The 21981-nt window shown below is 45.3% G+C and overlaps 2 protein-coding genes and 1 pseudogene across 2 annotated transcripts; 2 read left to right on the forward strand and 1 right to left on the reverse strand.

The window, feature by feature from the left end:
- The first annotated feature begins 3185 nt into the window (after positions 1-3185).
- Positions 3186-6503, forward strand: LOC116220959 (neurofilament medium polypeptide-like). The gene is made up of 5 exons (XM_031569879.1): positions 3186-4289; positions 4780-4904; positions 4994-5396; positions 5544-5904; positions 6220-6503. Exons 1-5 carry the CDS (start codon positions 3261-3263, stop codon positions 6501-6503), a joined length of 2202 nt encoding a protein of 733 aa, XP_031425739.1. The 5' UTR covers positions 3186-3260.
- Positions 6504-9942: 3439 nt separating this feature from the next.
- LOC105904065 (neurofilament medium) lies at positions 9943-13868 on the reverse strand. Its single transcript, XM_031569880.2, has 5 exons — positions 12784-13868; positions 12102-12226; positions 10935-12012; positions 10576-10835; positions 9943-9967 (listed from the first exon to the last, which is right to left on the reverse strand). Exons 1-5 carry the CDS (start codon positions 13810-13812, stop codon positions 9943-9945), a joined length of 2517 nt encoding a protein of 838 aa, XP_031425740.1. The 5' UTR covers positions 13813-13868.
- Positions 13869-14682: 814 nt separating this feature from the next.
- On the forward strand, positions 14683-17862 carry LOC116221137 (annotated as a pseudogene).
- Positions 17863-21981: the final 4119 nt, after the last annotated feature.

The raw sequence follows: 21981 nt of genomic DNA on the forward strand, positions 1-21981 counted from the left end.
AGCAGCATATCGAGGCATTTAACTGCATTCTTTAAAAAACACATGACATTAACCTTCCTGTGAAATACACCAAGGCATTTAACTCCATGCCTTAAAAACACATGACATTAATCTCAAGTCATTTGGCTTCCTGTATAGTATATAGTACTATAGTATAGTATATAGTGTATAGCACCCTTCAGTCAAGTGAACAATGCAATGCATGATGTATAAAGGTCTCTTCAGTCCGGAACAACCATATCTAGTCACTATAGTCATCTAGTATATAAAGTGCATCCAGACTTATATGCAAATATTGAACCACTGTGGATGCTCTTACAGATGCTCTTACTTACATGGCATGTCCTAATGAGTACAAATGTTGAAAACATGTAATTATGTATGATTGTATAAATTACATGTGTAACTTACATAGTATATATGTATATCAGTTATTTAACATCATAACTGACTGATTAGGCCAGTCTATTGCAATGTTTACATTATCTATCTTAGCTAGCATTGTCTTACATGGCAAAGCATTTATTAATGAGTCAATTACAGATAACAATTAACTAGCTAGCTAGAAAGCTAAATATCTTGTTTCTGAAATTACAAACAACATGTCATGTTGTAACTGTCTTACACAACCGAAACGCAAAGTAAAGAAACATAATGTAGAGAATCTGGAAATTGCAGTTCAAATACCACTCTTCATTTAGGATAATCAAAACACAAATCCTAATGCATGTGGATCTGAAAGAGTCATTCTTGATCGTTTGTTTCAGCATCTTTGAATGAAACGATAGAAGCTGAAGGCCATGATGACGTGTGTGGTCGTTCATCTTCAACAAGTTTAAGCGAGTTGACTGTCTGTCTGACTGTCTGTCTGCACATCAAAGAAGAAGACAAAACACAACTATTTATTTGAAATAATGATGTTTAATGAGCTGCAAATAAATAGGGATATTTACTGTTATGAAGGGTGAATGTTTCTTTATTGCCTATGACTTGTAGTCATAGTGGGTATTTTATATCAGTCTTAGTACAGGGAAAGTAAACCTTGGCCTTAAAACAAGGAGCCTATGCTGGATCAGTTAGAATACTCAAACCTTAGCCTGCCACTGCCGCACACACAAAGGGTGCCAATACACACACACACACACACACACACACACACACACACACAGATACGCACACTGAGGCTGCCAATTCACACACATTTGCTGTAGCGAGCAGTGGAGAGGTCACTCTGTTCCATTCTGACTCCCCTTAAAGTAAGATCACCTTGCTTTATGAAAATGTGCTTCACATCTAGATGGAGGGCAACGAGTTGAATATGATCATTCAAGCACATCAGCTGCACAGACCCAACACAGGGAGGCACAGTGACATTCACATCATCCCTGTCACTCTTTTTACACCACAAAAGTGTGTATGTGTGTGTGTTTATTAACAGTTATTAAGTGTGCGTGTGTTTATTAAGTGTGTGTGTTTGTGTGTGTGACCCTGCGGGTCTAGCCTTGAGTCTTGTGTCCCTGCAAGAGCGTGTGTGTTTAGTAAGTATGTGTGTGTTTATTAAGTGTGTGTGTGTTTGTGTGTGTGTGTGTGTGTGTGTGTGTGTGTGTGCGTGTGCGTTTGCGTGTGCGTGTGCGTGCGTTTGCGTGTGCGTGTGCGTGTGCGTGTGCGTGCGTGTGTGTGCGTTTGTGTTTGTGTGTGTGTGTGTGTGTGTGTGTGTGTGTGTGTGTGTCTCCCTGTGGGTATGACTCAGCAGCTCTGATGCCCCCTATATCGGCTGTCTGCCTCCCCATCAAAGACTTCCTGACACCACGCAACACACACACACAAACTCACAAACACATGAGTTTGCAGTTTCCAAGGCAACAGAGTTTAGGGTGTTTCCTCTGCAGAGAGTCATTCACCTCAATGGAGCTGTAGCAACCCAAACCCAATCGTTAGCCTGCGCTCCGTGGTTGCTGCACCCGTTGTCGTGGCTCTGTTGGTCCGTCCTTCCCTAACCCTGACCCTAAGCTGACCTCCCCAGCCCTCCCTCATGGCGCAGTGCTGGAGCAGGTGACTCCCTCCTCTCTTGTCGTGTCGGACGGGGAGCGTCGGCTCCATCCGCTACTCCTTCCTGTCACCCCTGGGATAATGCTCTCCTCCAGCCCTGCCCCGAGCCCCAGCTCATCCAGCAGATCCTCCATCCTCCAGCCCTGCCCCGAGCCCCAGCTCATCCAGCAGATCCTCCACTGAGGCACACCAGCAAAGCGCAGCGCGGCGCAGAGTCAGGCTTTTCTTTTGGTGTCTTTGCCATTAATGAAACACAGGCACACAGACACTGACACTGTCCTATACTGCCTCTTCAATCTGCTGCAAAAAGACACATTCAACAAAATGATTACATTTACAACACATACAAACATAATTCATTTCAAACACATAAAATAAATACATGTAAAATAACACCCTGCCGTAAGGTGTTACTTAAATCCACACGCATGCTTAAACACCCTGAGAGTCACTGAGACAAATAGAAATGAGATGTAGAGTCACTGAGACAAATAGAAATGAGATGTAGAGTCACTGAGACAAATAGAAATGAGATGTAGAGTCACTGAGAAGAAAATAAATGAGATGTATTGCTCAGACAGTAAAACAGGTTACATTTATTGTGTTTATAGGTCATTGATGGAGACTATCATCAATCAGTATGTCCAAATATGCCATCCATTTTGAGCCACCATTTTTTCCAAAGCTTTTCATGGCCAGTGTTACATTCCTCACTTCATTCATTCACTAAGGTTTCTTAATGCAACATCTCAGTCGGACTTCACGGTGTTTCTGAGCAGTGAGCTTTGTCATCCTGTATGTTCATTCTGTATCATTTCATTGAATCTGATAGACTTTGCCATGGACGCTTCAATTTCCTGAAGTAACTCTGAAATAAATGTGTTTGAAGAGTTTTGTGTTTTCATACTTTTGCATTCTCAATGAAATACACATTTTGTAACAGGTGAAAGGATGAAATGTTTTGAGATGACTATAGTTGTTTCCCATTCACAAATTAACAGAGAGCCATCTGGGATTGTCTTCATCAGCTCTCCATCCTGAAAAGAGCCCCTCCCCTGCACTATATTGATTTATGAAGGGACGCAGCGGCAGGACTATAAATACAGCGGAGCACCAGTCCACCACAATCTCCACAATCACCGCAGTCTTCCACTTGCCTTCTGTTCAGGACACACCGGCACACCGAGAGCACGCACACCGGGAGCTGCACAATGGATGTCATAGGGGCTTCATCCCGCAGAAGAGTGCTCGAGACACGGGGCATCCGCGCCTCCCCATCTGCCAGCCTCAGGTCGCACTCCTGGTCTCAGAGAGCCCCCGGCTCCACGTCCATGTCCTACAAAAGAACCACCAACGTGCCAGCAAGCAGGGCATACACGAGCGCGTCCGCAGCAGTGTTAGCCACGCCAGGCAGCCTAGAGCTCTCATCCGCGGCCAATGCCGACCATGCGCGCAACAACGAGAAGGAACAGCTTCAAGGGCTGAATGACCGATTCGCCAGTTATATCGATAAAGTCCGTTATCTGGAAGAGCAGAATAAACTGCTGGAGACTGAAATTCAAGAACTCCGGCAGAGGAAGTTCACGCAGTCACAATATAGTGATGCATTCGACCAAGAGCTGAGCGAACTCCGTTCCACGCTAGAGCAGCTGCACAGAGAGAAGGTTCAGATCATTGTTGATGCAGATAACATCGAGGAAGACATTCACCGTCTGAAAAATCGCTATGAGGATGAAGCACGCCTTAGAGAAAAAACGGAGATTGCAATCCGGGAACTGAAGAAGGAAAAAGACGACTCGGTTCTGATTAAATCGGACCTGGAGAAAAAAGTTCAGTCTCTCTTGGATGAAGCAGACTTCCTGCGCAGTAACCACGCAGTGGAGGTCAGCGAACTTCTTGCTCAGCTCCAGGAGGCGCAGGTGCCTGTGGATATGAGGGAGTTCAGTAAAACGGACATCACCTCCGCGCTCCGGGAAATCCGCGCGCAACTGGACGGCTTCTCCTCACAAAACCTGCATCAAGCGGAGGAGGTGTTCCAGTGCCGCTATGCCAAACTTTCGGACGCAGCAGATCAGAACAAGGACGCGATCAAATCTGTTCGGGATGAGATTGCAGATTATCGCCGGCAGTTGCAGGTGAAGAATGTCGAACTGGAGGCTCTCCATGGCACGAAGGACTCCCTGGACAGACAGCTGAATGACACTGAAGACCGGCATAGCAACGACCTAGGCAGCTACCAGGTTAGTTTGGTTGAGTGATAATTATTGTAAATTCATCATGGTAAATATATAAATACGGTCCTGTTCCATGCAAGCTCCATGCAAAAATGCAGACTTCATATAAGTATGAAAATGGACAAATTAACAAACATGTTTATGAATCATTAGGTGCCCAAAGAAGATCACAATTTTCCTTCAGTTTTTGTCTTTGTACACATATCACTCAGTTTTTGTACACATAGGATTTCACACACAGTTAGTTTAGAAAAAATTAAAACAGGATAAACATCATTAGTAAGAAGTATCTCAATATCTTTTACAGTCTTTTTAACTAATGGGTCTGAATTTGGTGGCCAAGTGTGAGATTTCAGCAAATAACAAACATCCACAGAGCCTCATTGCTAGTGCCTGTACTCAGGTCTTAGCCAATGACATGTGTTTGTGATGAGACTCGGACCCTGTCCTGCTCTCCTGTAACGCAGCCCCTTCTTCCCTCTCCCTTCTTCCCCAGGAGATGATCCATCAGCTGGACAGCGAGCTGAAGGGAATGAAGAGGGAGATGTCTCACCACCTCAGGGAATACCAGGATCTGCTCAATGTCAAGATGGCTCTGGATGCTGAGATCGCTGCCTACAGGTGAGTCAGTCTGCAGAATAATATGATATTCCATGTAGCGCGTGCCACATGTGCACACAGCCATGCTCACACTTCTTGTGTCTGTGCAGGAATCTTCTGGAGGGTGAAGAGACTCGCTTTAGGGGTTTTGTTGATTCCTACCCAAGTCCCGCCTTCCCATACCGCCAGCCAATGACCTCCAAAGCAAAGAAAGAGGACAAACAGGCAGACCTGAACGAGGACCTGGCCGCCGTAACAGAGGAGCTTCAGGCAGAGGGGGGTGAGGAAGAGGAGGGGGATGAGGAAGAGCAGGAGGCTGTGGAAGAAGAGGTGGCTGCCTCCAAGCAGCCTAAAGTGAGTGCTACACCCCCTACAGGAGAGGAGGAGGATGGTGATGAGGAGGAGGCAGAGGAGGAAGAGTCAGAGATTGAGGAAACAGAACTGACCAGTTCCAAAGCCCATAAGACTGAGACTGAACAACAGGAAGGAGAGGAGAAGCAGGAAGAAGAGGGGGTAGAGGAAGAGAAGGCAGATGAGGAGGAAGAGAAGGCAGATGCTGAGGAAGAGGAAGAAACAAGCAAAGGATCTAAAGATGAGGAGCAGGATGATAAAGTACAAGAGTCAGGAGAGAAAGAGAAAAGGAGTGATTCAGAGAAAGAGGAGATGAAGAGTGATTCAGAAGGAGAGGAGAAGAAGAGTGATACAGAGAAAAAGGAGAAGAAGAGTGATACAGAGAAAGAGGAGAAGAAGAGTGATTCAGAAGGAGAGGAGAAGAAGAGTGATACAGAGAAAGAGGAGAAGAAGAGTGATTCAGAAAGAGAGGAGAAGAAGAGTGATGTAGAGAAAGAGGAAAGGAAGAGTGATTCAGAAGGAGAGGAAAAGAAGAGAGATACAGAGAAAAAGGAGAAGAAGAGTGATTCAGAAGGAGAGGAGAAGAAGAGTGATACAGAGAAAGAGGAGAAGAAGAGTGATTCAGAAAGAGAGGAGAAGAAGAGTGATGTAAAGAAAGAGGAGAAGAAGAGTGATACAGAGAAAGAGGAGAAGAAGAGTGATTCAGAAGGAGAGGAGAAGAAGACAGATACAGAGAAAAAGGAGAAGAAGAGTGATTCAAAAGTAGAGGAGAAGAAGAGTGATGTAGAGAAAGTGGAAAGGAAGAGTGATTCAGAAGGAGAGGAGAAGAAGAGTGATATAGAGAAAGAGAAGAAGAGTGATTCAGAAGGTGAGGAGAAGAAGAGTGATATAGAGAAAGAGAAGAAGAGTGATTCAGAAGGAGAGGAGAAGAATGGTGAGACAGAGAAAGTGGCAGGGAAGGGAAAGAAGGGGATAAAGGAGGCAGCAGACGCTGAGCAGAAGAAGGAGGAGAAGGAGAAGGAGGAGGAGGCAGCTGTCACTAACGGAGAACAGAAGAGTCCCACCCAGACAGCTGGAAGCCCAAAGGAGGAGGTGGTTCTGACCCAAACCGTAGAGACCATCACCAACGGAGAGAAGGTCGCCTCCAAGCCTGCCAAGAGCAAAGCAGCCGTTGAGGTCAAAGAGGCAAAACCCACCCCCAAGGAAGCAGCCAAGACATCTGCCCCAGCCTCTACTGCCCCAGCCTCTAAAGAGGTGAAAGAGAAGTAATAAGTAACACTACGAGTCAAAACTACTAAGACAAGCTACAGCAAGTGATTATAGCTGCATGTAATGCTGCAGATGGTTAAGAAGGAGAGATGTTTGGGCATATGTCAGGGATAGGATCTACATGAGAACAAATATGCATAAACACTATGAGACAGTAGAGCTTCGGAAGAGAGTGAGTACTGAGTTGGTGCTATGCTGGCATGAGAAAGGTCAGCCTTTAGAGAGGGTGAGGTGAAGATGTGTATAGAAACAGCTAGAGCTAAAGATGAATCTAGAAGGCTCAAACTGACAGTCATGTCCCAAAGGTGCTACTCCATCAAATGTGTCCACGGTTGGCCACTGGTCCATTGTGATCCATCACTGATCCTCCAGCTGTGCTGTGCTGCGCTGCTAAAGCTTCCTGCCTTACAGGCGCCTCGTGCTGGGCGCTCTCTCAGCCATGTAACATAAGAACACAAATACTGCTGTTTACAACTCCAAAGCAATATGTCAAAACCATTGCCTCAATAAAAGCAATACAAACCTCCCAGCATCGTGTGAGCTCTCTTCTCTTCCTTTGGGTGTGGACTCTAGGGTTATAGATCTATAGATGGGTAACACTGTATTTGAAGGATGGTGTGTTAGCAATTAACATGCAGCTGATATATGTCTGTATCAGTGCTCAATAAGGCCTGCGGCAAGCATGATTAATCACCTGTATTCACTATCCTGCCACTATACAGCATATCAGGAGGCTATAAACTTTTTATTTTAATTGTAGCTATATATCAGTAAGTTTAGATTGACACCAACCACGTTGTTATTAGGGATATGCCAGGAATAAATGACCTATTCAATAAGAATGAGAAATTGGTGAATACATGTGTAATAACTGATTATTCATGCTTAACACATGGATAACACATGATACTTAAAATAAAGTGTTATAGATGTAATATGAGTACATACTGTATCTGTATCTGTGAATATCTGTGAATATATGAATTCTTTAAAGTGAATATCCGTATTCTTTAAAGTCAATATCCGTATTATTTTGAAGTGAATAGCTGTGTTCTTTTGAAGTGAATATCTGTGTTCTTTGAAGCGAGTACCTATGTTCTTTAACGTTGGCTAATCAAATCGAGTTTGCTGTACACCAAGCCAAAGCGAATACTGATACGCACGTGGTCCAGTACAAGCGGTGCAGCACACTTCAAACAGAAGGGGGAGAGGGGAAAGGAGACATTTTACTGGCGCCAATGCTCCTGTCAATCAAAGTAGAAAGAGAACTTGCTATCGATGTGGATCAGATGCTCACTTAGCCAATGCAGCTAACTGCCCAGCTGCAACAGCAACATGCAGGCAATACAAAAAGACTGGAAATTTTTCTAAAGTCTGTCGTTCTACACAGCCCCATACTGAAGTGCTGATCAACTGACCATGGAACTGGATGAGGAGAGGGCAAGATTGACTTTCTGGAATTCGTCCTCATATTTCTTCTCCATCATGTTGGTGAAGTATGTTCTTTTAGGGAGAATGTAGCCTGGTTGGAGTGTTTCAACCATAGCACGGAAACCCTCATCTTCTACCATTGACAGGGGTCTCATGTCTTTGATGATCATGTTGACTGAGGACACTATCAGTAAGAGCTGCTGCAAATTGTGGTTAGCAATCCTTCTGTTGCAGGAATTAATTCACGTGGCTTTGCCTTTTACTGAGAGCAAGAGAGAAAGAGAGGAGAAAAACAAATACATCACAATTATTTAACAGTAATATTCCCTATGTTCCTTTGACTTACATCTTTAATTTTATTGATCACAATTATTCAAACGTTATCTATTGTATTTATGTAATTCCACCAGTGTTGGGAGTAACGGATTACAAAGTAACGGATTACTGTAATCAGATTACTTTATCCAGAAACGAAGTGACGAGTTTTCGGTAATCAGATTACAGTTACTGACCTAATAAAAAAGCCGTTACTTCAGTTACTTTTACGTGCCTGTCTGCTCCCTTTCAGTTGGCAGCTGCTAGCTTGTGATGAACTCGTGTTAATATGTGTGAATATGAACTAATGAATATGAACTCGTTCATGCGAAGTTGCATAGGCACCCTGAGGTTTTCTACCTTTTCCCATTATAATGTTATAAGTTAAATCGAGGAGACTATAACATCAGTTAGATAACTAGATATCATTTCATGCAAACGGAACTCTTACATTTAAATCGTTTAGCTAAGGTTATTAAAAGTTTCCTTAGCTAGCTGGCATAGCAACTAGATAACCATAGCAAGCAGGAAACACAACTTTATCTGCAAAGTTTAATTTCTCAAAATCAGAACTTTAAAGTTTCAGGTGTTGCGTAGCAATTCATCCAAAACCGACACCACTGAAGCAGAGGTGAACGAGAACTTCAAAGCTTCCAGGTCGGAAATGAGAATTCTTACCCTTCCTTTTTATGTCATCGGAGTAATCAGTAAAGTAATCTGATTACAATTTAGATAAAGTAATCAGTAACTATACCTGATTACTTTTATTAAGTAACTTGCCCAACAATGTTCCCCACACAAAGAAATGTGCCTAAAATAAATGCCTGCTACCTTAAAATTTCCCTTGTATAAGTGTTTGAGAAAATGTTTAGGCTAGAATCTGGGCTTATTCTACGTTGGTTGACGGTGCCAGAAAATGGGCATGCAAACCACCTTATTGTTTTGTGATAATTTGAAGTACTCCCATACTTTCGAAGCCTTGGGTCTTTGGAAACGTTTCCACTGAACCTCTTTCGCAACCAAGTCAGACTCTGCTGCAGCCGCCATGCTTTTTTTAAACTGGAGTGTTGACTGGAGCCAAAAACGACTGACGTCATGCACGCAGCAATTACGTAGTGATATTGAAGAAGAACATTTGTTATAATGAATTGAAGCGTTTTAGAAATAGAAAAGGTAAATTCATGAAATTAAAAAAAGATGCATCGGTTTAAAATATTGATGTTGACGCATTTTCAGCATCGACGTCATCGATATTCATCGTCATTGATATTTCCCGGCATGAACTCTCTCTCGGTGAGTCAGTAGTTATTATTGAGGTATAACTGCTTTTGAAGTGTGCTCATTGTCTTCAAGTTGTCATGGTGTGAAGTTTGCCAGTAGGAATACTTATTCAACAACTCTGTTGCCACTATAAGTAACATATTCATACAGTATATTAAGATGCTATACACTTTGTATTTTAGTTTGTTACTATAAATCAGTTACCAACTAGGTTGTTATTAAGGATATGCCAGGAATAAATGACTTATTCAATAAGAATAATAACTTGGTGAATACAGGTGATTAATCATGCTTACCGCAGGCCTTATTGGGCACTGATACAGACATATATCAGCTGCACGTTAATTGCTAACACACCATCCTTCAAATACAGTGTTACCCATCTATAGATACACCAGTAAATGTATAACAGCTACACGTGGATGCACATGTCATGCCTACAGGCCCAACACAGAGAGACATTTTGGAAAGGAGTCCACACCCAAAGGAAGAGAAGAGAGCTCACACGATGCTGGGAGGTTTGTATTGCTTTTATTGAGGCAATGGTTTTGACATATTGCTTTGGAGTTGTAAACAGCAGTATTTGTGTTCTTATGTTACATGGCTGAGAGAGCGCCCAGCACGAGGCGCCTGTAAGGCAGGAAGCTTTAGCAGCGCAGCGCAGCACAGCTGGAGGATCAGTGATGGATCACAATGGACCAGTGGCCAACCGTGGACACATTTGATGGAGTAGCACCTTTGGGACATGACTGTCAGTTTGAGCCTTCTAGATTCATCTTTAGCTCTAACTCTTTCTATACACAACTTCACCTAACCCTCTCTAAAGGCTGACCTTTCTCATGCCAGCATAGCACCAACTCAGTACTCACTCTCTTACAAAGCTCTACTGACTCATAGTGTTTATGCATATTTGTTCTCATGTAGATCCTATCCCTGAGATATGCCCAAACATCTCTCCTCCTTAACCATCTGCAGCATTACATGCAGCTATAATCACTTGCTGTAGCTTGTCTTAGTAGTTTTGACTCGTAGTGTTACTTATTACTTCTCTTTCACCTCTTTAGAGGCTGGGGCAGTAGAGGCTGGGGCAGATGTCTTTGCTGCTTCCTTGGGGGTGGGTTTTTCCTCTTTGACCTCCACGGCTGCCTTGCTCTTGGCAGGCTTGGGGGCGACCTTCTCTCCGTTGGTGATGGTCTCTACATTTCGGGTCAGAATAACCCTGGGCCACCCTGGGGTTTCAGCAGTCTGGGCGGGACTCTTCTGTTCTCCGTTGGCGATAGCTGCCTCCTCCTTCTCCTCCTGCTTCTGCTCAGCGTCCGCTGCCTCCTTTATCCCCTTCTTTCCCTTCCCTGCCTCTTTCTCTGTCTCACCATTCTTCTCCTCTTTCTCTGTATCACTCTTCTTCTCCTCTCCTTCTGAATCACTCTTCTTCTCCTCTTTCTCTATATCGCTCTTTTTCTCCTCTCCTTCTGAATCACTCTTCGTCACCTCTTTCTCTGTATCACTCTTCTTCTCCTCTCCTTCTGAATCACTCTTCTTATCCTCTTTCTCTGTATCACTCTTTTTCTCCTGTCTTTTTGAATCACTCTTCTTCTCCTCTTTCTCTGTATCACTCTTCGTCTCCTCTTTCTTTATATCACTCTTTTTCTCCTCTTTCTCTGTATCACTCTTCTTCTTCTGTCTTTTTGAATCACTCTTCTTCTCCTCTTTCTCTATATCACTCTTTTTCTCTCCTTCTGAATCACTCTTCTTCTCCTCTCCTTCTGAATCTCTTTTCTTCTCCTCTTTCTCTATATCACTCTTTTTCTCCTCTTTCTCTGTATCACTCTTCTTCTTCTGTCTTTTTGAATCACTATTCTTCTCCTCTTTCTCTGTATCACTCTTCTTGTCCTCTTTCTCTGTATCACTCTTCTTCTCCTCTTTCTTTGTATCACTCTTCTTTTCCTCTCCTTCTGAATCACTCTTCTTCTCCTCTACTTCTAAATCACTCTTCTTCTCCTCTCCCTCCTCTCCTTCTGAATCACTCTTTTTCTCTTTCTCTCCTGACTCTTGTTCTTTATCATCTTGCTCCTCATCTTTAGGTCTTTTGCTGGTTTCTTCCTCTTCCTCAGCATCTGCCTTCTCTCCCTCCTCTGCCTCCTCCTTATCCCCCTCTACTTTTTCTCCCTCCTCCTTATCCCCCTCTACTTTTTCTTCTTCCTCCTCCCCTTCCTCTCCTGTAGGGGGTGTAGCACTCACTTTAGGCTGCTTGGAGGCAGCCACCTCTTCTTCCACAGCCTCCTGCTCTTCCTCCTCCCCCTCCTCTTCCTCACCCCCCTCTGCCTGAAGCTCCTCCGCTACGGCGGCCAGGTCCTCGTTCAGGTCTGCCTGTTTGTCCTCTTTCTTTGCTTTGGAGGTCATTGGCTGACGGTATGGAAAGGCGGGACTTGGGTATGAATCAACAAATCCCCTAAAGCGAGTCTCTTCACCCTCCAGAAGATTCCTGCACAGACACAAGAAGTGTGAGCATGGCTGTGTGCAGGTGTGGCACGTGCTACATGGAATATCATATTATTCTGCAGACTGACTCACCTGTAGGCAGCGATCTCAGCATCCAGAGCCATCTTGACATTGAGCAGATCCTGGTATTCCCTGAGGTGGTGAGACATCTCCCTCTTCATTCCCTTCAGCTCGCTGTCCAGCTGATGGATCATATCCTGGGGAAGAAGGGAGAGGGAAGAAAGGGTTGCGTTAGAGGAGAGCAGGACAGGGTCCGAGTCTCATCACGAGCACATGTCATTTGCTAGAGTCTCATCACAAACACATGTCACTGGCTAGAGTCTCACCACAAACACATCTCATTGGCTAAGACCTGAGTACAGGCACTAGCAATGAGGCTCTGTGGATGTTTGTTATTTGCTGAAATCTTTCACTTGTTTAGCAAAAATACTTCAACAAACACACATTGCCACCAAATTCAGACCCATTAGTTATAAAGACTGTAAAAGATGTTGAGATACTTCTTACTAATTAAGTTCATGCTGTTTTAATTAAACTAACTGTGTGTGAAATCCTATATGTACAAGACAAAAACTGAAGGAAAATTGTGATCTTCTTTGGCACCTAATGATTCACTTACATGCATGTTTGTTCATTTGCCATTTTAATACTTATATGCAGTCTGCATTTTTGCATGGAGTTTGCATGGGACAGGCTCGTATTTATATATTTACCATGACGAATTTACAATAATTATCGCTCAACCGAAACTAACCTGGTAGCTGCCTAGGTCGTTGTTATGCCGGTCCTCAGTGTCATTCAGCTGTCTGTCCAGGGAGTCCTTCGTGCCATGGAGAGCCTCCAGTTCGACATTCTTCACCTGCAGCTGCCTGCGATAATCTGCAATCTCATCCCGAGCAGATTTGATCGCGTCCTTGTTCTGATCTGCCGCGTCCGTTAGTTTGGCATAGCGGCACTGGAACACCTCTTCCGCTTGATGCAGGTTTTGTGAGGAGAGGCCGTCCAGTTGTGCGCGGATTTCCCGGAGCGCGGAGGTGATGTCCGTTTTACTGAACTCCCTCATATCCACAGGCACCTGCGCCTCCTGGAGCTGAGCAAGAAGTTCGCCGACCTCCACTGCGTGGTTACTGCGCAGGAAGTCTGCTTCATCCAAGAGAGACTGAACTTTTTTCTCCAGGTCCGATTTAATCAGAACCGAGTCGTCTTTTTCCTTCTTCAGTTCCCGGATTGCAATCTCCGTTTTTTCTCTAAAGCGTGCTTCATCATCAAAGCGATTTTTCAGACGGTGAATGTCTTCTTCGATGTTATCTGCATCAACAATGATCTGAGCCTTCTCTCTGTGCAGCTGCTCTAGCGTGGAACGGAGTTCGCTCAGCTCTTGGTCGAATGCATCACTACGTTGTGACTGCGTGGACTTTCTCTGCCGGAGTTCTTGAATTTCAGTCTCCAGCAGATTATTCTGCTCTTCCAGATAACGGACTTTATCGATATAACTGGCGAATCGGTCATTCAGCCCTTGAAGCTGTTCCTTCTCGTTGTTGCGCGCGTGGTCGGCATTGACCGCGGATGAGAGCTCTAGGCTGCCTGGCGAGGCTAACACTGCTGCGGACGCGCTCGTGTATGCCCTGCTTGCTGGCACGTTGGTGGTTCTTTTGTAGGACATGGACGTGGAGCCGGGGGCTCTCTGAGACCAGGAGTGCGACCTGAGGCTGGTAGATGGGGAGGCGCGGATGCCCCGTGTCTCGAGCACTCTTCTGCGGGATGAAGCCCCTATGACATCCATTGTGCAGCTCCCGGTGTGCGTGCTCTCGGTGTGCCGGTGTGTCCTGAACAGAAGGCAAGTGGAAGAATGCGGTGAGATGGTGGAGATGTGGTGGATTGCTGCCCCGCTGTATTTATAGTCCTGCCGCTGCGTCCCTCCATAAATCAATAGAGTGCAGGGGAGGGGCTCTTTTCAGGATGGAGAGCTGATGAAGACAATCCCAGATGGCTGTCTGTAGGTGTCATGACAACACACTTTTTTTGTACTATAGTACAACACAGAAAATGTAGCATGGAGCTGTCTTGAGGCATATAGCTGAATTTCATATTTAATGTATTTCATTTTATATTACATATTTTATGTGTTAGAGGTGTCATACATTTTTCTTTTCTTTTCAATGCAACACTAAACTGTGCAAAAACAGAGGATACAGCAACACATAATATATGCATTTTGCAAAGCTTCAAGTTGTCTGTGTTTTTTAGTTTATTGTACATTGAGTGATAAAGTAGTTAAATGGAAGAGAGCATATGCTATAGTTATGGCAGCATGAATCCCTTTTGGGTGAAGTATGAAGTGTTTTGGTTGTTGTAGTGCATTTTGCACCAAAGGTTAACTGATTTGCTGAGGTGTGTGTCTGTAAAGCCCACTGTGTGAAGAGTTTTATAAAAATGCTCGATAGGGCATGAATCATGGGTTATTCCAACTTCAAATACTCCTTCGCTGGACTCAATGACCTCCTGCAGTTTCTGCTTCTTCCTCTTTATTGCCTCTCTCCTCTCCTTCATTTCTCTTTTTCCTCCCTCTCTCTCTCTCTTTCCTCTTCTCTATTTCCCTTTCTCTCCTCCCTTTCCCCTCTCGTCTTCTCTGTTTCCCTTTCTCTCCTCCCTCTCTCTCTCTCTCTCTCTCTCTCCTACCTCCCTGCTTGTAAACTGTGGGAGTGAACACCCCAGTGGATGGGATGCTGCTGACGCTCAGAGTGGATGAAAAAAAACTGCTTGTCACTGTCACGTCACGTCACATCCTGACTGCAGCTATAAAACGCCCCGATGCTGCAGCCCCAGAGCCACAGACGCTCTCAGCAGCCGTCTGCGTTCATCTCTCCCTGCTCTCCTCTCAGTCTCACTGTACTGCTCTCCTGTTCTCTCTCTCTCTCATCCTCTCTTGTGTCTCTCTCGTCTGATCTCTTGATTCTGCGATGGCTTCTCTCGGCTACGATCCCTTCTTCCCGGCCAGCCACCGCCGGAGAGTGGAGGTGCGCAGCGGTGGGGGGGGTGGAGGCTACGGGGGCTCGTCTCGCTCCGCTCCGTCTTCACCTCCTACTCCTCTCCCATGTCCCGTGCCGCTCCCCACTACCCCCTGGCTGTGTCTCCCATGGCGGCCGACTTGGAGATGAGCAAGGTGGCGCAGGTGAGCTCGGAGATGATGGCGGTGCGCACGGCGGAGAAGACGCAGCTGCAGGACCTGAACGACCGCTTCGCTGGCTTCATCGAGCGTGTGCACCATCTAGAGCTGCAGAACCGCGCGCTGGAGTCCGAGCTGCAGGTTCTACGTCAGTGCCACGGGAACCATCCGGCCTGCGCTCCATCTACGAGCAGGAGGTGCGGCAGCTGCGCGCAGCAGTGGAGGAGGCGTGCGGGGAACGGCAGGCCGCGCAGGAGCGCAGGCATCAGCTGGAAGAGGCGCTGCGTGCCCTGCAGGGCCGCTACGAAGAGGAGGTGCTGGCACGTGAGGACTCGGAGGGCCGGCTGGCGGAGGTGCGTAAGGGGGCGGATGAGACAGCCCTGGGCCGGGCCGAGGAGGAGAAGCGTCTGGACGCGCTGCTGGACGAGCTGGCCTTCCTCAAGCGGCTCCATGAGGGGGAGATCACTGAGCTGCAGGCCCAGCTGCACTACAGCGCGCAGGTCTCCGTGGAGATGAAGGTGGTGAAACCGGACCTGTCGGTAGCACTGCGGGACATCCGGACCCAGTACGAGCGCCTGACTCAGCAGAACATGCAGTCCGCCGAAGAGTGGTACCGCACCAAGGTCGGCTCCATGGCCGACAGCACGGCTCGCCACTCGGACGACATCCGCCTGGCCCGAGACGAGGCGGGCGAGTTCAGGCGCCTGCTGAAAGCCCGAGACCTGGAGATCCAGGCCTGCCAGAGCCTCAACCAGGCGCTGGAGAGACAGCTGCAGGAGGTGGAGGACAAGCAGAGCGACGAGATCGCCAGCATGCAGGTAGCAACCGCTACACACACAATCATAATAACCTCAGCAGATATGTAAACATGCAGGTAGAACCGCTACACACACAATCATAATAACCTCAGCAGATATGTAAACATGCAGGTAGAACCACTACACACACATGCATAATAACCTCAGCAGACATGTAAACATGCAGGTAGAACCACTATAGACTGACAGTGTTGAGACCACTGCAGACAGCCAGTGACTCACCTGTAGCCATAAATGTTGATATACAGTCAGTACAGTTGTGTTTGTGTGTGTGTGTGTGTGTGTGTGTATGTGTGTATGTGTTTGTGTGTATATGTGTGTGAGTGTGTCTATAAGTATGTGTGTGTGTGTGTGTGTGTGTTTGTGTGTGTGTGTGTGTGTGATATGGGGGGTAAACAGCTGGTCCTGAAAGAGAGCCAGTAGATTTGTGTGTAAAGCTTATTGCTCTTAATCTCTCCTTTCTCATTACTGCCATGTCTCCTTCTCCATCTCTGTTCATCCCCCTCTCCTCTGTCTCCCTACCAGGACTTGATCGGCCAACTTGAGGACGAGCTGAGGACCATAAAGAACGAGATGGCGCGCTACCTGAAAGAATACCAGGACCTGCTGAATGTCAAGATGGCTCTGGACATTGAGATCGCCGCCTACAGGTCAGTGGTCTCCAACGCGACAAAGTCAGTCATGTCCCAGTGCCTCTCATAGGGAGATAGAAACTCTTACAGTGCAGGACAAATGCAAGGTCCCTCATGAGTCTTTTAAACAACCAGTGAAAACCTAGAAGCTCTGCAGATTCTTCCATGTGAATGTTCTAGAAGTCTGCTGTCTCTGAGTGTTCTCTGTGTGGCCTACAGGAAGCTGCTGGAGGGGGAGGAGACACGTTTCAACGTAGGCGGAGTCGGGGGCATGTCCAGCGTCTTCTCACACACCATCTCCTCCACCCCGTCCTTTGGGCGCCCCGTCTTCTCTGTGCAGTCCAGCCTGACATCTGGCACCCCCTATCTGCTGGGAACGCGCCTCCTCAGCTCCTCCTCCTTCAGCGATGACATGTTGACCTCCAGCACGGCCCAAAAGGCAAGGGCCAGCCCAGCAAAGGAGGAGGAGGAAGAGGAGGAGAAGGGAGAGGAGGAAGGAGAAGGTGATGAAGAAGAGAAACAGGAGGGAGAAGTGGAAGAAGAGAAGGAGGAAGGAGAGAGTGAGTGAAAAAAACCACCACACACACCATACACACTATACACACACCACACACACTATACACCACACACACACCATACACACACCACACACACTATACACACACCACACAAACTATACACACACCACACACACTATACACACTATACACACACCACACAAACTATACACACCACACACACCATACACAGATCTGTGAGTGGGATGCTGACACATCAGACTCCTTCACTGCCCCACAGGTGACCTCATGTTGTGTTTCCATAATATTTATTTCATTACTATTGTGTGAACTAACAAACACCATCATGTTAAGTCTGATAGTCACAAGTAATGAGGTGAAATGACTTTGTGTGTCTTTTCCCAGCAGAGGAAGCGGAAGCAGGCGAAGAGGAAGAGGAGGTAGAGGGAGAAGAGGAGGGAGGAGAGAAGGAGGGAGGAGATGAGGAGGGAGGAGAGGAGAAAGGTGAAGAGGAGGGAGAAGAGGAGGAAGGTGAAGAGGAGAAAGGAGGGGACGGAGAGAGCAAAGAGGAGGAGAAGAAGACTGACTCCAAACCAAAGGAAAAGTAGAGAGAATGTATTCAGACCCCAGGTGCTAAGTGACACACACACACACACCTCAAACACACACAGATCAATCCGTGTGTTTGTGTGACATGTAGACACATACACACACACACACACAGCACAGCATACACACACCACATACACACACACCACAGACACACACACGCACCACAAACACACACACACCACATACACACACACCACACACACACACACACACACACACACACACACACACACACACACACACACACACAGCTCCAACTCCAAATGTGGTATGAGCAACATGGCCGTAAGCAAGACCCCATCCAGGAGCAGTCCTGAGAGCGCATGGGCACAAGGCTGGCGCAGTGTGTGTTTTATTTGTGTAAGCCACGAGTGTGTGACTGGGACTGTTTTTATTTCTGTAAGCAATGAGTGTATTTTTATTTGTGTAAAGAAGCTAAGCGATCCCCTAACAATGCCGTTAGCTTACGAGTCTGGAGCCCAAACCTGCCTGTAACCTTGAACCAAGTGTGCTTATGACCCTGATGATCCAGATGCCTTAGACGCTCCACAGAGGAACACAATGGTGGACAAATAAACTCTTAATCTGCTGAACCTCACTTTGCTCCGAGTTTCATTTTGAAATGAAGCCTGATTCCTGTGCTTTCACCAGCACACTGGCATCACAGCAGCTGAACCACGACACACAGTACAGCACACTGGCATCACAGCACACTGGCATCACAGCAGCTGAACCGCGACACACACCAGCACACTGGCATCACAGCAGCTGAACCGCGACACACAGAACAGCACACTGGCATCACAGCAGCTGAATGGCTACACACAGCACAGCACACTGGCATCACAGCAGCTGAACCGCGACACACAGCACAACTCACTGGCATCACAGCAGCTGAATGTGACAGGGCCTCAGTTTAGAGGCTGCTTTGCCTCTGGTCCCCTGCAAAAGAACACAGGGCTCTTGGAAACATGGGCGTCGCCACAATATAACTTGGGGGGGGGGGTCACGTCCCCCTCACTTTAAAAACAAAGTCGTTTGGACCCCCCCCCCCCCCACACACACATTTGCCATCAAAATATTAGTGCATGACTGGTCTACTAGTCCAGCATTCTTTCCATTGCTTCACAATCAAATCTGTTCCACTTTATAAGTAGGGGGAATACCCGTAGCAATAGAAATCCACTCCGCGTTTTCCTGGTTTCCTACACACCACGCATGCAGATTCAACTCCCATACTCTTTGATTGAAGCGTCGCTAGCAGCTAGCACTTGGTTTCAGACATCGACTGTTCCACAGACGAGATGGACATAAGGATGTTTTTTTTCCGAGGAAGAGGAAAGTAAGTCAGTTGCCCAAGTTTTCCCTTTAGTGGCCAAAAGCACCCTTATGAGACATTATCTGGCTATAATAGCATTAAGTCACAAAGATCCTTCTGCAAACATTATGATTATAGCTAGATAAGCAAGCTATTTAACTAGCACTAGGCAATACCATACTTTATTTACCCATTACAAGTGGAACAGCATTTGTTGATTTCTTAATCTGGGTCTGAAATATGTTGTGCTTTTGGCCGTTTTCAGACCTAGGCGTCTGTTTCGGGCAGAAAGCGATGACCAGGATGTTTTTTTTCAGGTAGCTACAAAAAAAAATGCTGGCGGTTTTTTTTATTGCCATAACGACCGTGAGCTAATCTACAGTTAACGTTAGCTAACATGCTAGTTTTTCTAACGACTTTTTAAATCCTTTTAAAATGTTCCTTTTAAATCTTTTGCTCTCATTAAATGGAGAATAAAGTGCCAAGGTTGTCAGTCAGTCCTCTGTATTACACCAAAACATTATCCTGGCTATCACCAGACCAAGCTCAATCGTATTTAAGATTGCAGATCGGGCTGGGTTTACCCAGTCTACCAGAACATAATAGTAGTCAGTAATTGCAGACCATGCCGACGCCAAGGAAAAACAATGAAAGAGAGAGATAATTTTCTCTCTAAAAACATGGTAAATGCACCAGAATGCGGGAAATGGCATCTACATCTTTCAAAATGTTCAGGGGGAGAACCCCCAGACCCCCCACCAAAATATGTCCCCCCCCACTCTCAAAATGCTGCTTACGCCCTTGCTCAGAAGAGACAGAGAGGAGATCAAACACGCTCTCAGCACCGAAGGAAACTAGCACAGACTCTCAGCACAGACAGAAACGGGCACTTACTTTAGAGAACACAGATACTCACTTTAAAGAATACGGATATTCAGTTTAAAGAACACCGGTATTCACTTTTAAGAACACAGGTACTTGCTTCAAAGAACTCAGATATTCACTTCAAAGTATTCGGATATTCACTTTAAAGAATACATATATTCACTTTAAAGAATACGGATATTCACTTTAAAGAATTCATATATTCACAGATATTCACTGATACAGATATAGCATGTACTCATATTACATCTATAACACTTTATTTTAAGGATCATGTGTTATCCATTGGCATGCAACTAATATAGGTCTGTATTAGTGCCCAAAACGGTCTGTGTTAAGCATGATTATAATCATATTACACACCCATTTCTTATTGTTATTGAATAGGTAATTTATTCCTGGCACAATCTAGTTGGTCTCAATCTAAACGACCTGATATATAGTAATAATCAAAATAGAAAGTTAGGCTCTTAATAATGTTACTCTCACCCAGGCTGTTACTGGTATACAGCTCTACGACTGGGAGATGGGGCCCCGGTTCTAAAGTGTTACTGGCATAGAGCTCTACGACTGGGAGATGGGGCCCCGGTTCTAAAGTGTTACTGGCATAGAGCTCTACGACTGGGAGATGGGGCCCCGGTTCTATAGTGTGACGGGCATACAGCTCTACGAATGGGAAATAGGGCCCCGGTTCTAAAGTGGAAACTTGCTTGATAATAATGAGTACACTTCAAAGGTTTACTTTCCCTGTACTAAGGCTGATATAAAAATACCCACTATGACTCCAGGTCATAGGCAATAAAGGCACATTCACCCTTCATAACAGTAAATATATCCCTATTTATTTGCAGCTCATTAAACATCTTTATTTCAAATACAAATAAATAAATAAATAAATAAAAGTGGTGTTTTGTCTTCTTCTTTGATGTGCAGACAGACAGTCAGACAGACAGTCAACTCGCTTAAACTTGTTGAAGATGAACGACCACACACGTCATCATGGCCTTCAGCTTCTTTTGTTTCATTCAAAGATGCTGAAACAAACGATCAAGTTCATGTGTTTTTTAAAGAATGGAGTTAAAGGCCTCTGTGTGTTTCAGGGTTCGTCTGTGTCTCCGTCTGCCCCAAACAGATATGCTGGATGGCTGGAAGCTCCTCGACATTGACTAAGCTTGCACATCATCTGCGTAACATCTGCATAACGTCTGCGTAACGTCTGCATAATGTCTGCATAATGTCTGCAAGGCTGCAATAAGAAGAATAAGGAGAAGGGGTGACCAGAGCCTTGGGAAAAGACAGGAATTGATAGTTCATGTATATGCCTGTTACTGTACCTCCATGTCACAATGATGTAGAAACACTAACTACTATCAGCTGATATTGCTTTGAAGAAATTAACAATTTGCAATAATGTTGTCTTGCTTAAACTTAACATGACCTTGATTTTGATTGTGTATTTTTTTTTGATTGAAGTGTGCTCATTGTTATCAAGTTGTCATGGTATGAAGTTTGCCAGTAGGAATACTTATTCTACAACTGTTTTGCAACTATAACTAACATATTCAGACAGTATATTAAGAGGCTATACACTTTTTATTTTGATTATTACTATATATCAGTGAGTTTAGATTGAGACCAACTAGGTTGTTATTAAGGATATGCCAGCAATAAATGACCTATTTAATAAGAATAAGAACTTGGTAAATACAGGTGATTAATCATGCTTACCGCAGGCCTTATTGGGCACACATACAGACATATATCATCTGCACGTTAATTGCTAACACACCATCCTTCAAATACAGTTTTACCCATCTATAGATACACCAGTAACAGCTACACGTGGATGCACATGTCATTTCTGGACAGGCCCCACACAGAGAGACCTTTTGGAAAGGAGTCCACACCCAAAGGAAGTGAAGAGAGCTCACACGATGCAGAGAGGTTTGTATTGTTTTTATTGAGGCAATATATATATATACAAGACATATTGCTTTGGAGTT

This window comes from Clupea harengus, chromosome 7 (genome assembly GCF_900700415.2).
Source record: "Clupea harengus chromosome 7, Ch_v2.0.2, whole genome shotgun sequence".
Classification (NCBI taxonomy): Eukaryota; Metazoa; Chordata; class Actinopteri; order Clupeiformes; family Clupeidae; genus Clupea; species Clupea harengus.